Here is a 17971-nt window from a genome sequence, read left to right on the forward strand (position 1 = left end):
TTCTTTGCTATTTTACACTGAAAAAAGTTATTCTTGAATTGTTGTCCTATTTGCCCACACAGGCTTTTACAGAGTGGTGAACCCCTCTCTATCTTTACTTCTGAAAGACTCAGCCTCTCTGTCTTTTGTTGACCCTGTCCCAACTTTTTTAAACTGTGTTGTGGGCATCAAATTCAAAATGGGCATATATTTTTCAAAAAACAATAAAATTTCTCATATAAAATTTCACATATCATTGTATTCTGTCTTTATTTACATTTTGTAGAGCATCTAAACTTTTTCAGAAACATGGTTGTATTTTGCTGAGAGATTGTTTTGAGATAAAAGATTAAAGAAAAATGTATATATATATATTTATCTATTCATGGTGGAGATGTACATGCAAAGCACTTCAAGGGAAAAAAAATGTATTTTTTCAGATTTACTACTATTTAACTATTATTAGCAACACATATAAAACTCATCATTTTATATAGTAAAGGCTCCTATTAACTACCATTATAAAGAAATCTGAGTTAGTAAGCTTCTCTACTGTGCACCATTTCACATCAAACCACTCTGAGATGTATGCAAAGTCTTTTAAAATTTGAATTATGCAGAAAAATTTTAAAACTGGTGGAAATAAAACACAAGGACAAAAAATTAAGAAATATATGATGCACAAAAAGGAAGAAACCCAAAAAAGGCATTTAAAACATTAATACAAACATTCACAGACAGTTGCAAGGACATAGTAGTTAATGATTATTGCTGATATTGTGAAGCAAGTAGCAAAGAAAAGAAGCACTGTTATGGTGTTCATTTGTGTCCATGTAAATGAACATCTGTAGGTATTAATTCAACACTTGAAAACTTTGTGATAACTAGTGTAACCAGTCTGGCCGAAAACAAATAAAAAGGATACAGTTGTTCTTAAATCGGAGACATTACATTGGAACAGGAACAAGGGACTTGGAGTGATAAACACACTAGTTCACAGGGTCAGCTAAAGGCTAATGGCTCATTTACAGCATGCAACGGCCTGCTTTAGCAGCACAATAACATCACATAACCCCACCAACTCTGGAGAAGACTTACTAATGTAAAACACCATTAACGCTGAGAGCCCACACTCCAGCTCCTCACTCTCATAACCACACAACTTACATTCAGGGTGTAGCAATTACAATATGGCATCAAAAATTAAATGAGTGTTCAAAACAGTGAAACAAAATTTTAAAACTGCATCTTTAACACCCCCTCTGTCTTATATGTGTCTTTCGTGGTTATAGTCATTGCCTGGTATCAGATTCAGCATAGATTTTGCATGTTGTGTTTTTGTGACATGTTGATACAGCACTGTACAAAACATAGAGACCAAACAGTCAAAAGCCATGAAGTACAAGTTATTCATTTTCCAGCATCAGGACATTCAGTGACACTGGGGTCTGGCGTAGTCATTCCATTGTTCGGAGAAGCTGTTGCTGGCATGAGAGCAGCTTCTTTGTTCGATTTGCAAATTTCCTTCTTCCCTCAGCAACAGCTTCTTGACAGCTACACATCCTTTCAATAGTGTTGAGTTGTCTTCTCACAGTGAAAGGATGGACAGAAACATCTGAGGATTTTTACAGAGCTGAAGCAAAAGTGGAGCTTGATTTTCTCCTCTCTCCAAAGATGAAAGCTTTAAGTACTGTTTATCTGATGGTGACAGTTGTGATGGTATATCAGGTCTTGAATGGTTGTCTCATTTTTTCTATCTTTTAATCATTTTTTAAAGTGCAGTTTTGTAAACTCTTCTTCTTTTCCATTCACTTGCCTTTTTCTTATGCAAGAATCTTATTTCCTCAGAAATATATCCTGAAAAATGAATAACTTTACTTTTTTTTAATGACTGTTTAGGCTGGAAATGAAATAAAAAACAAGTGTTCTGTTTTTGCACTTTCCCACAGTACTGTATTTCAGTTGCTTATTTCCAGTAATGGAGACAGTATAAGGTTTTATATGAGGCAGTTCAAGTCTTTCTACGGTTTATAGCTCACTAGGGCATGCTACTGTGCAGTCAATTGTTCTGAAATAAACTTGCAGAATCAAACATAAAACAACAAAAATCAAATCAAATATTGACCTCAGAACTAAAAATCATGTATCATTACACTTACATAGGGCCTATCATTTATTACATAGGGCCCGTTTATATCTTGCATTAACATCTTTGTAGGTGATCAGACTGCAGTCGGATCACTCAAACTGGATCTTGGCCCCATTTAACACAAGTGTAAACAGAATGATCTGTATACAATGACATGAACAGAAATGCGTGTGCTGAGTGCTGACTAGCAGGTGAGAGAATAAACAATAAATGAAAGATGGAAGACATGTGAGGCTGGAGTTATCCCCAAACCAAGTGCCTTCTTGCACTTTGGGCCGGTAAAGGTGTCCAAGGAAAGACGACATATGTGTTGATGTGCTTTCTATATGGGGAAACTAAAATCGGATCACATCTGGTCAAACTGGGGACGAATTTTAGTGAAAAGTGTAAATTGAATCTGTTTATTTAGATACAACCTGGACCCGAAACACATCTCAATGTAAGGTGTAAACAGGCTCATAGATACCAAGTGAATCACAGTAGTTACTCAATAATGAGTCTTAAGATGAATGTGTGAATAATAAGTCTTGAGGCTAGGATGCTAAAGAACATGACATCTGAAAAAGAGTCAATTTCAGACCAAATGGAGTTCGACCGAGCACTGCTAAAAACAATACAGGGGTGCAGGCCAAGGGTGACTGAACAGACTGGTAGGCAAAGTCCAGCAGCTGGTCTCTCGCAGCTAACACAGCTTTCACTAAAGCCATTTGCTGCATTAGGTGGAAGTAAATGGCTAAATAAATAATGTGAAATGGAACCTCCAGAAGGTGCGCTGGTCAAAGGCTTCTTACTGTGTGAGTGTGAGAACTAGAGTGAGCTGTGCGCTTCCGTCAGCTTCCAAATGAAGTCACGGATGGCTGCTCAATGCTCCATTCTGCCTGCCTGCGTTCCAGCCAGCCAATTTGCACAGTAAACTCAGGCTAAATGGGGGGATTAGACGGGGGAAATCGCTATCTGCAGCCGCCATCCACAGTCACCCAAGAGTGAAACTTTCGCAATTTGAAGCTTTCCGCGAGAAAAAAAAAAATAACGCATGGGCTTTTTGCTTGGCTGACAGTCAGCGCTGATACATTTCCACCCACCTACACCTCTGCCTCCCAGCTACTCTCCATCGCAGACGTCAGGGGAAGGATGGCAGCCCCTGCACATTAAACCACTGAGACTGTCACCTTCTGGCATGAGGAGAATACATCTATCTTCCCTCTCTCCTTTCCTTCACTCCACCACCATCTCTCTCCCTCTGCCCCCCCCCTCTCTCTCTCTCACAGAGTTTCTCTCCTACAGCATGAATAAAGTGGAGGAGGTGAACAATAATGAGAGAGGAGGAGAGAGCAGAGCTGAGGGACTGAGATGTGCTCAGGGTTTCAAAGCAGAGGTGATAGGGACTTCAGGAGAACAACAGGAGAAAGAGAGAACAAAAGGGGCAGCAAAAAAGTGGTTCTTATTTTTATTATTGTCAAAATACTACTACTTTTTCTTTTCAGATGCCGAGACAGATATTAGAAACTTGAGTTTCTTTTGTCTTGGAAAAAAAGTGGTAAACTTTAAAATGAGCCATTAACTAAAGATAAACATCTACTAATACTTGAACATCATGCTCAAAAAAACATCGCACAATGTGAACATGTACTGTTTCAGGACAGATTTGCTACAGGATTAGATCCCCTACAATCTCATTATTATTATTAATATTATTATTATTGTTATTATAATTATTATCTCTGTGTCTCCTAGTACTTCTACTATACTAGTACTATAATTAATTAGGTAATTCAGCTATAAAGAATTGGGAGGGAGAGAGGGAGAGGGAGAGGGAGAGAGAGATGGGTATTTTAAGGAACACGTTTTGGATGAAGTCAGAATTAGACACTTCTAAAAGGTTTACTCCCTATGCAATGAGCTTTATTCATTAGTATATAATTGGTTGTCCACTATCACTAATAATCACATTATTAGTTGTAATAACACACAACAAACACTTTATTAAGAGCCTGTTGTGCCTTTTCTTGTATTTGCAGCATTTGATTCCTATATGGTCTAGTCGGCATCAAGTGATATCTGGAGTTTACTGTTATAAAGCTAATAAGATGTTAATAAGTCATTAACACTTCAAGATGTGTTCCACAATCGAAAGTGCAGTTTTGGTCATCAGTAAGCAGATAGTAAAAAGTTTTTAGTTTTCAAGTCAATTTGCATGCAGTCAATTTGCATGCAGTGAAGTCTTCAGTACAAACTGAAGACCTCACTAATATCATCAGTATTATATTCCATACAGTTTAATGGCATTCGTAACTGCATTTTAGAACATGTAACATGTGCTGAAGTATTAGTGACTTCATTAATGACATCATTAATATCACAGGGTTCAATTAAAGTACTTATGATATGATTCACTGTAAACAACAGTATAGTTCTAAAGAATGTCATGTGAATGGCTTACATGCTTCAGATGTCCATGTTTCAGTCAGAAGTACTGTCAAACCCAGGCTGAATTCCAAACGGCCCGTACTCCCTAAATAGTGTGCTAGCTATGAAAGTTGAGCCTCTACAGCCAAATAGTGCAAAGTTTATTGAGTATGGAAAATTACTATTTTTAAGCCATATTATGCACTGTTGGGGTGCAGCATCCTGAATTAAAATTCCTAGGTAGTGCACTATGTAGGGAGCATGGAGCTGTTTGAGATTCAGCCACAGCGTGAGAAGAGGGGCGCTGCTGGATTAGTGCTAAATAAGACTCAGTGGTAATTTGGTGACCAAAAGTACTTATAAACCGGGGGTTTTTGCATTAATCAGTGCTGCGTTATCATATGTTCATTGTTACACGTCGAAAAGTTAAAATGAACTCATGACTGCAATACACAGTGATGAGCGTCCAAACATTCTCCTCATTCAGCGGTCCATGTTTGCTTGGCAACAACACCATACTCTAAAGGAACTACATTTCTTGGCGGAATACTTGTTTATGTCAAATACTAAATATAATTAATTATTTTCAGAAAAATTGTGTATTTTATCATATTTTCTGTTGGTTGCTGTTTTATAAAAGCAATAAGCCACTTGAGGTTTTATTACAGGGAAGGGAGGTTTAGGGAAGGGAGGTTTAGGGAGGGAGGGAGGGAGAGAGAGAGGGAGAGAGGGAGAGAGGGAGAGAGAGAGAGAGAGAAAGAGAGAGAGAGAGAGAGAGAGAGGGAGAGAGAACAGAGGGAAGAGAGGTAAACAAGGGAGTGAGAAAAGGGAATGAATAGTAAGAGAGTCCACCAGTGCGGGGACCAAGGAAGAAACGCTGGGACTGAAGAAGAAACGGAGAGAGAAAGAAAGAGGCAGAGTCCAAAGACAGTGGGAAGGAAATGGGAAAATGAAGGGGAAAGACAGACAGAGAGCAAAGGGAGGTATAGAATGAGGGCAGAGGGGGGTCTGGGAGTGGACAGCCTCTGCTGGGTGCAATGTGACTCTGTTCTGGAGCTGATAAGAGGCTCAGAGAGGCAGTATGGGAGACAGGCAGGAGACGGGCCTTCAAAAGGCCGCTGACAGGGGGATACAGGGAGAGAGAGCGGGCAGTGGGGCGCTGAAAAGCTCCTAAAGAATCATCAGTTAACTCCTCTGTGCTTAACATTTCCCCTCCCCAAATGTAATCCCTGAGTAAAAAAAAAGGCCTAGAGAGAGAGAGAGACAGAGAGACAGAGAGACAGAGACAGAGACAGAGACAGAGAGAGAGAGAGAGAATGGATTCATGCTCGTTTGTAGCGAGGGGCTAAGCGGCCCTGAGCTGCCTCGGCTCTCTTTGTATGTTCTGCCCTGGCCCTCCTGGCTAGATCAGCTAACTGTCCTTCAGAGTTTTCACTTTTCAGTTATGTGAGCCGATATAAAAGGAGAGAAAAAGAAGGTGGGAGGGACTCCCCAGGCTGGCTAACCTGAGACTGAACCATAAACCTGGAGCTGAAGCCCTGACAACTGCACAAACACAAAACAACAAACACACAGTCAGGTGCATTTAAATGGACTGAACCAGGTAAGCGTACAGGGAGAAGAGGAAATAAACAATACTTCCATTCCAACAAAGTGAACCAGGAAAGCACTCTGAAAAACATAAACCAAAATATACTATATGTCCAAAAGTTTGTAGACACTTGCTTATTCAATGTTTCTTCTGAAATAAAAGGTATCAATGGGTAATTTCTGCATCAATTAATCTTTCAGATGTAAACAGTCATTCAGTGGTTTGATGTGAAATGCTTTATTTTAGAAAAACATACACTTTTTTTTTTTACAGTGGTGGTGATAGGAAACAGGGCTCACAATGTCTTCAACACAAATATAACCATTTTATATACTATTCAAATTCACCAGTGCACCTACATGAGGTGAGGTTTTATATAATGGTAAAATAGAGATAAATTAGAAACAATATGTTTTCTTCAGGTGCTATTTTAACCCAAATGCTCCTCTTCTCCATTAATGGATTTAAAAAATGAAGTTGTAGGCCAGAGAAATGTCGCAGGCATCTGACAAATTATTTGTAATGATTTCATCTAATAACTGTCTATGAAGGAACTTTTAGAGGCATCTTCAGATGTCTGGTTCCTATCACCACCACTTTGAACAATTATGAACTGGTAAGTGTCTTTAGAGTGAGGCATTTCACATCAAACCACTCTTAATGACTTTATTCATATCTTAACAATTCAATTATACAAAAATTTCTCCCCCTTTGCTACAGTAACAGCCTCTACTCTTCTGGAACGGCTTCACACTAGATGTTGGAACATTACTGTCAGGACTTGATTTCCTCCAGCCACAAGAGCATAAGGTCGGTCAGGTACTGATGTTAGATGATTAGAGCCAGATCACTCCAACTTATCCCAAAGTGCTCCATCACTTTAGAGAACACACTTCCACTGCTCCACAGCCCAAAGCTGGGGGGGGGGGTTAAATTCACCAATGAGAAGAAGTGACTTGATACTTTTGGACATATAGTGTGAGACCAACAACCTGTAATAAAGAAGGCTCTACAAAACACGGCAATAAAATATAACTCCAAAAATATCAAAAACAAACAATACTACATATTATGGTCAGCAAAGAAAACACAGGACGCTTTTTAATTGCAAACCTAAAATGATCACCTGTAACCACCCAAAGAACACACAATCAGCAAATCACTGAACTCAAAATAAAAACAGAAATTCATGAACTCTATCAGTACATTTTCCTTATGGCATGTAAGATCACCTTGTATGTTCACACAGTAGTAAAGAGTAGGGCTGCACAATATTTTGTTCATTATATATACTGGCTTTTGCAACACTAACACTGCAGAAGGCTGCAATATGCGAATGACTGCTCTAAACAATCACAATGTTTTTACTTGCGATTGCAATATATGTAGAAACAAAATCACAATACTTGTACTCTATCCATAGTGTGTAGCCCTAGAGGTCTGCTCTGAATCTCAGCACAGAGAGAGGTTTGGTCTGAAGCCATGAACTCATTACCTCTTGTAAGTCAGAGGGTCCTACAGGTCATACGGGGCCCTAAGGTCACGTACAGTGAGTAAGAGAGAATGTGTGTGTGTGTGTGTGTATGTAAGCTGTTTTTTCCCAATTCCATGGAGAGTGCAGTCCATTTGGTAAGGCAGTCGATTAGAAAATCGACCTCACTCTGCTACTGAAAAGGGCTGATAAGCAAAGCAGGGCCCACACATGCTGTCCATTCCCAGATGGCTATCGGCAGGGCAGAGCAGAGGTCATGAAAGGTAGGAATTATCACCATGAATGAGACAATACATAAAATGTGCACTAATCAAGACTTGCCCTGTATTTCACAGTGTCAGACCAAACTGCTCTGAATGCTTCAGTCTGCCTGATCACAGTTTCATCAATGTGCTCATTGCAATTATAACCAAACACAAACAAGTAAACAATGCAAGCGAAAACATATGGGAAAATTGATGGTCCTTTGATGAATTTGAAGAAATCCAGAACAGTGGGGCATTTTTGAACATCTCTGCACAAACAACAATGATGGGAACTAAACGATTAATGCACTAAATACCTTCTATAATTTGAAAAAAAAAAGTATGATCCAAAAAAACGTTTTTCTACTGCACATTAAAAACAAGAACTGAGCCAAATGGGAACCAATGGAACTTCTATTTGTAGTTAATTTTTCACCTACTTGACCAACAGCTGGAATCACTATAATAATCATTATTAAATCTTAAGCATTTACGTTGGCTAATTAGCTACCTTGCTTGCTAGTTACAGTGAGCTGAAACAATGTACCCCACTGTTCTACATATTCACACAAACAACTGTGTACAATTACACAGAATTACATTCAGAATCAAAGCTATTAGTTTTCTTTGTCATGAAAATATGAGCAAAAACATCTTGTAGGCATAAAATGCTAATAGTGTTAGCCTTTCACTGGCTTACCCTTGCAAACTCTTTCTAAAACAAAAACCAATCCACACATCAACATAACATCCTAGTTTAGATTGGTGTGTTATGGTGGTGTAACAGTGCTTTGTGACTTTATCTTCACCTGGAAGAGTGAAGAGATTTGATAAACTGATGCTGGTTTCACACGCAAGTCTTAACAAAGACAGAGGAGAACATCTTGAGTGCCATTAGGCTCTGTTGGTACCAGACTTAAGCAGAAACCATTAAACTGGAACTTTCGGTGCTAGACCAATGCCCAGTGGAAAAAGTACAATTCCAGTTTTCCAGAACTAAAGAATCTGGTCATTTGTACAGTGGAAAAACACCCTTAATGCTCCTCTAACTGAAAGGTTAGCAATTTAGTAAATACCCACTGCCACTCACCACATGACAATTATTGATATTAGATCATTTACCCTTAAAAAAAATTCAAAGCAGAGGTTAAACTAAACTCAATGAAGTGACTAAACTCACTGCTGACACATTACACAGTTGCTTCATAAGCAATCCGATCTACATGCTAATTAAAGGGAAAAGTTATGTAATGCTGCATAATAATCAATTCGTTTATGCTCTGAGACTGTCTCATTTTAAGCTATTATAATGTGCATAGCTGTAGTTTGATAAGATTTTATTCCTTTGAAGCTTCAGTATCATAAAAATGCTCCAGAGATTTTGGACTGAGAGTTTAGGAGAATGGAAAATATGGAGAAAAAACAGATAACTGCTGAGACATCTCATTTAAAAGGTGAAAGAAGGGTTAGGATGATCTATATCATAATCATTTTTTCATATTCTCTTCTTCCTTATCTTTCAAGCATAAAAGAACAGCGATTAAAGAAACTACATGTCAGATTAAACAGTGAACAATGCTTTTTTTCTAAACTTTGTCACGTTGTTCATGGTAAGTCTGATTTCCTGTGAGCACTCTTGGCACAGATACTCGAAGCAAAAAGCCTGTGGGGAACACATGCTCCTTTCATGCTGGGAACTTATTTATGAATAATTATCAGTGGAAGAAAAAAAAATCTTACATGTAGTTTGTTTAAGCACTGGGGGAATTTGTGCTGTTCTGTAATGCACTCAATTCCCTCAAGCATCAACCACAATAAATTACCCCCACCCTTCTGCAGTACAAAAATAAGTTAAGAATAAATCTTATTTATTTTATCAGAATCAAGCCAGAGATCTTTTGTGCATTTGTTGCAAAATCTCCAGAGAACTTCAGAGTATATTTCATAGTGCGAGATTAGAGCTCGCTTATTGCTTTTAATTCGTAACTTGCTTCTCTCATCTCTCCTCATCCATTCATTGCTTTCTCTTCAATGGTGCAACATCATCCAATACCCTTTCATCCATCTCACCACCTCCTCTTTCTTCATCAGGGTGACAAACTACTCCATCCTCTAATGTTCTGCATACTTCCACATCCCACTGTTCCTGAGACTGAGTTTGGGGTTGGATACAAGGATTCTAGGTCAGGAGGGTCCGGAGCTCACGGTCTTCATGTGCGGTCCTGGTCCATGAAGGTAAAGAACAGGCACACGGCTGCAGTGACCAGAGTGTGCATGGCCTCGTAGAGGAGCTTAGGGGAGAACACGCTCCAGATGAAGAGATGATAGCGCAGCGCTGTGACCAGCACTACATAAAACACAGCAGGGATGGAACGCAGCAGGGCAAAGCAGTAGCTGCCGTGGCCGAGCGACACCGCAGCCCTGAGGGAGGGGGACAGAGACAGAGAGAGAGAGAGAGAGATAAATACAATGTATGCATACATAACACAGCCATTATCCAATTTAGTCCTGTGTCACTCACCCCGTTTTCAAACCCTGCAGCTCCATTTTTTTGCCTACAGTAAATATGACCATCATAGTGCTTCTCCAGACAATGACTGAGGACCTTGTTCACTTTCAACAGCACAACAGTGCATGTAGGCATGTGACCTTAACTCAGTGTGCCCTTGTCTAGCACAGGCTGAAGCTACCTTCTTCATTAAAGGGACAGTCCAATGTTATTCCAGTTCTGGAGCTTTCCCCCCCTCCCTGTCTCACACACACATGCACACACACGCGCACACACACACACACACACGCACACGCACACGCACACACACACACACACACACACACACACACACACACACACACACATCTAAATCGCTTATCCTTCTGGGTTGTGGGGGGAAGCTGGAGCCTATCCCAGCGGTCATTGGACAGAAGGTCCCAGTCACACACACACTCTTAAAAAAGATGGTTCTTCAAGGGTTCTTTAGTAAAGAAAATGGTTTTATATCTATGAACACACAAAGAACCATTTGCATGATTAAAGGGTTCTGTGCATAGTGAAATGGTTCTTCAGATTGATGGAGAAGGTGTTGTATATGGTTCTATACAGAACCTTTTTAAAAGGTTCTATATAACACCAAAAAAGGGTTCTGTTAGTGATATGATGTCAGGCTTTTTGATATATTACATATTTGTCCACTCCAACACTGAACACAACACTGAACTGAACACTACTAGATGACCTTTAAACTGTGACTGAACCTTGCTGTACAGACAGTGTTGCTACTACAGAGTACTGTAAGCAGTGGTGGCCGTATGACTGGTGTCCACCCACTTTCAATGCCCCTCCCCAAAAATCACTGCCCAAATGAACTTTCAGTATTAAAATCTCATTAATAAATAAAACAAAAACACAAATTAAGAATTAACTCACTACATATGTGACACTCAAATTTCCGTTTCTGATACTGACCAATCAAATTCCAGGTTAACAAATAACCATAACGTTGAGCCATATGCTTTTCTGACCTAATCAAAAAAAAAAAAATAAAAAAAAATAAATCACTGCTGCATATGGACTTGAAGCATGAAAAGGTGTATGAACAAGACTTCAATGCATGAAAACAACAAAACATGCAATACAACATTATATAAATACACAACCTGCAAACGGTGTTCTGATTTTGAAAGATCATTAAAACAGTAAGAAGTAAGTTATATTGGACCTTACTGCTTTTTTTTCATTATGAGTTCCACATTTTATAAATCTTAGTTCCATTTTTTTCCTGTTCCAAAGTTGACATTTAATCAATGACTCATAGTTACGGTTACTGCTGTGTTGTAACAGGATGCGAAATCCAAGGTTTAGGCCCCCTGCAAGCATGACTTCTGCATACATTTTGTACTGTAAGCATAATTTTTAAACACAATTTGTACTGCATGGACAGCTTTTCAACACATTTGTACTGTAATGATAGTTTTTAAACACATTTTGTACTGCGAGAATGATTTTTGCAGACTTTTTTTAGTGTAATGATAACTTTTGCACACATGTTGTACTGTAAGGACAACTTAACCAAATACTGTACTGTATGAATAGCTTTTCAACACATTTGTATTGTAAGAATAGTTTTTAAACACTTTTTGTACTGTAAGGATAATTTTTGCCCACTTTTTGTGACTGTGATACCATATATTAATCCACCCTATGATGCTTTGAGGGACTTCTGAACAAAACTACCAGCAAAATGTAAACAGATAATACATTTAATGCTTATCACATCCTATAGAAATGCAGGAATAAATAAAAAAATGTAAATAATGCTTATTGACAGGATACTCACACCCTTTTGTGCCAGTGTATGGCAGAATATATACATTTCTAAAGAAAATATAAAGTGTAAGCAAGTTAAAATGGGTCTTTTAGCACCAACCTCTGATGTTCAGCTGCCCACTCATCAATCTGGTTGCATTTCACAGACATGGATTTCAACAATAGCTGGGCTTTTCAGACAGTGATTATGATGTCATACTCATCTGTCCTTTGAAGCACTGCACTTTCTCAAGATGTTTCTGCTTGTAACATTCCTGTTCTTTCAGCTTCACTTGACTGTAGTGACAGCTGCAAACTGCATGTTGTCCCAGAAATGCCTCAGAGACATTTATTGGGACATGAAACAATGACTTAAAAAGGAAGCACACATTTCTTGACTTAGCTAAAACAGTAATGAACGACACTTCTGTCCTGCAGCTGGATATTTTGGGCACAATCATGAAATACAGGTGTCATGAAATAAAGTAGACTGTGATGCTACATATATATGTATAGACATGAGAATAGCCTAACAGCACATTTGATAATACTGTACACTTGTGTATATGTTAGAAGACGATACATTTGAACTGAATTGAACGTTTCTAGCCAGAGGATTACACAGGGCATAGAACTACATTTGGATTTGAGTTCAAAATAGTCCTATTCAAGCTCAAGCATGAAATGACATCACATCTTTGACTTACTTTATGAATTATGTATAAGTATTTTCACATATTTCAGCATAAAACTGACGTTCGCCTATTAGCTTGATAGCTAGTATTCTATTATCCTATGCTCAGCACCAGTTGAATGCTATGATGCATAGAAATGCATCACTACCCACATCATTCAAATGAGCGTGCAGCAGTAAACAGTCCTATGCAAGTTATAAGAGGATTTTTATTATTATCATTTTTTAAATCATGTCTTGCTATAAGATAAAAATATTAGCGCAGAATATTATTGTTGGTGAATATTATGTAACTATATTAGATTTTTTGTAAAAGTAATCTTCTTTTCTCATTCTTTTCAAGCCTCTTGGGGACATTTTGGCACAGTACCTTTAGAAGTCTGCCTTTGACCAAAAATCAACATTAAAATTGCTTTAAAAACTCTGAAAATCTTTTGTTTTGTAGAAAAATGTTGGGTTATTCCTCCCGTGTTTTGAATGTCTGGCCTTGTGGTTTGTTCAGATGTTTAAGATGTCTAAAGCAAATCAAGCTGTGGCCTCCAAAACCACCGCTACGATGTGAGCAAGGGTGAACCATGGTCTTCCATCAGCGTGATGTTCAGCACATTACAACTGGCAAATATGTGAGTGGGAGGTGTGTGTGTGTGTGTGTGTGTGTGTGTGTGTGTGTGTGTGTGTGTGTGTGTGTGTGTGTATGTGTTTAATGCACCCTTTGAGGGACCTGAAAGGCTCGAAATGTCCTCTTTCATTGGCTTAGTATGTTTGATTAAAGTTACAACTTCTTTTCTTCTCACTCTTGAAACCTGTGCACTCTGACCAATACAGCAAATGTAAGGAGATATACAAGCAGATATACAGGACATGAACTCTCAAATACACCAAATGATTCCTTTCCCCACTAATCCTCACTCGGTCTGATTCAACCAACAATATGGTAGCAGTAAAGTTCTGATGTCCTACAGAAAATCTAGTGTTGAGAGCATTTCAAGTACACCTCAGGTGAAAGACTGTTAACTGTGCACATAAATTGAAGTTTACAAGTGTCAATGTCCTCCTAAAATATTACTATTAAAAGCAATGCAAGTATATTTCAAGCAATATGAATGTTAACTGTGCACATAAACTGAAGTTTTTACAAGGCGAGACTGATAAAACAGTTTTACAAATAAAAACAGCAACAGGGAAGCACAAAGTGCATATGCTGTGGCGGATAAAAACTTGCTTCGATCTGCTTTTTAGCACCCCAAGGACAAAGCCTGGGCCATATGGTCCTGTTCATCACTATAACAGATTTCACTCCAAGACACACAGAGTTTAAATAGAAACATTCAAGCATCGTGTTTTTTGTCTCATCACGCCTGGAGAAAGATGTGAAGGAGGAAGAGGTCATGAAGCGAAGGAGAGAGAGAGAAAGAGACAGAGATAGAAGGAAGAGAGAGAGAAAGAGAGAGAGAGAGAGAGGTGGGGATAAAGAAGAGAAAGACACCCTCTGAAGAGATGTAATCATTCTGAAGTTGACATCATGCCCACATTAGGAACTCTGGGTCTAAGCCATTTTCTACAGAGGTCCGGAGAGGCCATGAGCTGTTATAATTTTCTGGATTGTTTTCTTGAGATAACGAGTTAACTGTCTTGAGATTTCGAGATAACAACTTTGTTATCTTGAGATCACGAGATAACTAACTTGTTATCTCAAGATAACAACTTTGATCATGAGACAGTTAACTTGTTATCAAGATTACAACTTTGCTATCTTGATCTTGTTATCTCAAGATAACAAGAAATTAACTTGTTATTTCAAGATAATTAATTATCTCAAGACAACAATCCAGAAAATTAGAACTACCTCATGGCCTCTCTGGACTACCTCAATTTTCTCTATGGAAAAAATGAATGCTGTTTTTTGAAAAATGGCGCTATCACTTCCTGTGGTAAGTAAAAATGTTCCAAACTCAAATACATTTCACACTTAACTCTTTTCCTCCAAATGTCACTGAATCCTCTGAATTACAGAAATGCTGTCACAGGCAGGCTAACACTGTTGCACACTGAACTGACATCACAAGACAAAACCAGCAAGCTTTGCCAAGTGTGGTAGTCGTTTCGGCAGTAGCAGCTTACAGTTCGAGTAACTGACAAACCCTATCAGCTCAGTGGCAAATCGCTGCATGCGCCAGTGACAACCGTTCATGTAGCGTGAACAGTTTAGCGACACAATCTTGTAGTGGGAGCTCCTTTAGCCAGAGCAGCAATGAGCAGTAGCCAATGACAGCATGAGAGAAAACTCTCAGGGAGCTAGGTGCAAGCAACCAAAACAAAAACAAACACGGTGAGGGGGTTGTTGGAGAAAAAAATTTGTGAATATTGCCTGAAGCTGCTGTTCACCACTGCTATGGCTGGGTTTGGAGCACCCTCTTAGTGAATTTGCGGCAACTTTCTCCTCTTTCCTGTCGAAGGCCGCTTGCGTTCTGTATGGACCCAGGAAAAGGAAGGAGCTTATATAAATATCTTTTTTCCTTCTGCAGAAACAACAATGATGTTTATGTTCAGTGAAATCAGGCACACTTCGTCAGGAATCTCTACGAGTAAAATATTGTTTAGTTTGTGAGCCTCATCTACAATCCCTCGTGTAGTGTTCACATCACTATGCTGACAAACAACAGGTAGCAAGCGATAAATGTCATATAGCATAAGTGGAATAGAGATTCTGAAACTTTGAATGTTGTGTAGTGTTCACTTGGCATTAATCATAAAGGGGAGAATGTATGTAGGACCGAACGTATCAGCTTTGGAATGTTTTGTCTACAATAGGCCGCAATAGTGGCAGTTTTTGAAAATGCCATTCATTTTTCTCATAGAGAAAAAGTGCTTAGATGCTGGCTACAGAACTGCAACTCGACTTCAAAAGTATATGTATGTCAATGAACCCATTGGAATCTGATTCTGAGAGAGAGAGAGAGAGAGAGAGAGAGAGAGAGAGATTCATTGATATTAATAGTTCATCAGTATTGCAGGCATCATCAACTTGTAATACAATACCTGGGTCTCAGTAACATATATAATTAAAACTGTTCAAAAACGTTGTGTCATAACACTTCAGAACTGCATACATACTGACAAATCCAATAGTCAGTCTCAACTCAGAAAGTCAAAATACAACTATAGGCCTACATATTTTTTCCCTTTTTTCTTTTCTCCCACTGATCTATTCCCCCGCTGGCTGGCTGGTCTGAAAGCTAACCGCTATATCAGAATTCCGAGTCTATTCCATTTTACATCACTCTCTCGTTTGACTGGCAGCAAGCGGATGTAGGATGTTACAGCTCCTAATTAGCCCATTGCCAAGCCTTCAAGGCTGCTAGTTCACAGTGTAGAGCTGCTTGCCTGTACCGTTGCATTTGAATATCTGCCATCAACACCCTACAGCACTGCCTGCAACGATTTGCCTCAAACTCTCTGAAATGTTCCAGGCTGAATTCTCTTAGCAATCTGCAAGCTTTCTTTCACGCCCTTCCTTTTTTCACATACCCTCTCTCATGATCAAGGCATTTGCAATTCTAATCCATGACTCCTGCAGACGCTGAGGTGGTGGATTGCTCGCAGCCTTCAGTATCCATAACATAGCACACCTGTTGGTCCCAAGTTGAGAATATTTGCTAATAAGGCTGTTTTTTAGTCTCATCGCGTCTCTCCATGACTGTCCTAGTGGCCAGTGAAAACTTTACTCTTAGACGCAGGATGGGTTGGGGCGTCCTCTGGGGTTCCGGAAAGGAGTATATTGATCAAAGGCCATTTCCTGGATTTGGCGTGCGTGTAGTACAGATGCTGATGGATAGAGCACAGGCATTATTAATGGGCAACTCTGTGTGAGACTACTTAAGCCCATAATTTATCTCGTGGGACAGAGGATGCACTTTGCAAAGCTGTTTTAGTGTGTGGAGGGCGGGAAGGGGTGGGAACGGGGAGGATGTGGGATGCATGATGAGTCCGTAAAGACTAGGCATTTTTCAACTGCAGGAACCTTTTGAGGAACTAAGAAGCTTGTCAGGTACTCGGGAACTTTTAGACACAGTTACACCAGGGGAAATGGCTAGTTTTAGTCTCTGGGTTGTAGCTTCACAGCAAATCTTATAGCTTATTTCTAAAAGCCTGCCTTTAGCAAAGGGTGAGGCTGATACCAGTAAAGCAAGCAAGAAAGGACAACCAGGTATTAAAATGGAAAAATGGACTGGCCAACACAGTAGACCCTTTCGTTGAACTCACAGTAAAAGGCTCTACTGTGTTTAGAAGGTTTGTCATGTTTAGAAGAATTGGGAATTCTAATTCAACACAACCTCCACCATGTTTTCAGTGCTGTTGTACTTTTGCCGCATGTTAAATTATGAAAGACTTTTTATTTTACAGAAAGGTTAAGAATTATTGAGGAACATCAGTTCCTCTACATGCTCCAGAATTAGATGTGTAATGATTCACAAAATTCAGAATCTGATTAGAAACAATACAGCAGTGACGAATCAATACCTTTTTGTGATACAGCAAAAATAAGGAGTTGCTTAAAATGCGCATGATGCTAATATGTTAATTTGCTAGTATGTTTCAGTTTTCAGCATTCAGCATTATAAAGCACAATACTTGAAGGAAAAGCTATGCTTCAAAGTATCATGATATAATGCTCTGGTCACAAGTAAACGTGTTAGCCTTAAGCTAACATACTAGCCATACTGTGCTAGTCAAAATACAACAATATAACATAATACAATACGATACAATACAAAACAATATGAAACTATATGATACAATAAAATACAATATGATTGGATATTAAACTATGTGAAACTACAGTTATGATATATGATATGTTGCAATACAGCTCGATACACTAACCTAAGTGTAAAAGTGCCTACAGGGTCTACATGGAGGGTTTCTTGCACCAACAACTCAACAACCCATGATGCACCTGCACTCCAGATGAACTTTCATCAAAGTGTTAATGAATTGACCAATCAAAGCTCTGTGTTAAGATTTCTAAAAAACAGGCGATCAAAAAGTGAGCAGACAGGAGGAAAAGGCCATTGATCAACTCATACTCAAGGGAGCGAGTTCTCACTGTAA

General features: G+C 39.0%; 1 protein-coding gene across 1 annotated transcript in view; it reads right to left on the reverse strand.

Annotated features, from left to right (window-relative positions):
• Positions 1-7194: 7194 nt before the first annotated feature.
• The window catches only part of pigg (phosphatidylinositol glycan anchor biosynthesis class G), a 133645-nt gene continuing 122868 nt past the window's right edge, over positions 7195-17971 (reverse strand). Inside the window, exon 13 of the mRNA XM_036568642.1 lies at positions 7195-10283. Coding sequence (XP_036424535.1) covers positions 10073-10283 — 211 coding nt within the window. The 3' untranslated portion in view covers positions 7195-10072. The remainder of the gene's footprint in view (positions 10284-17971) is intronic.

Source organism: Colossoma macropomum, unplaced genomic scaffold, assembly GCF_904425465.1.
Source record: "Colossoma macropomum unplaced genomic scaffold, Colossoma_macropomum, whole genome shotgun sequence".
Classification (NCBI taxonomy): domain Eukaryota; kingdom Metazoa; phylum Chordata; class Actinopteri; order Characiformes; family Serrasalmidae; genus Colossoma; species Colossoma macropomum.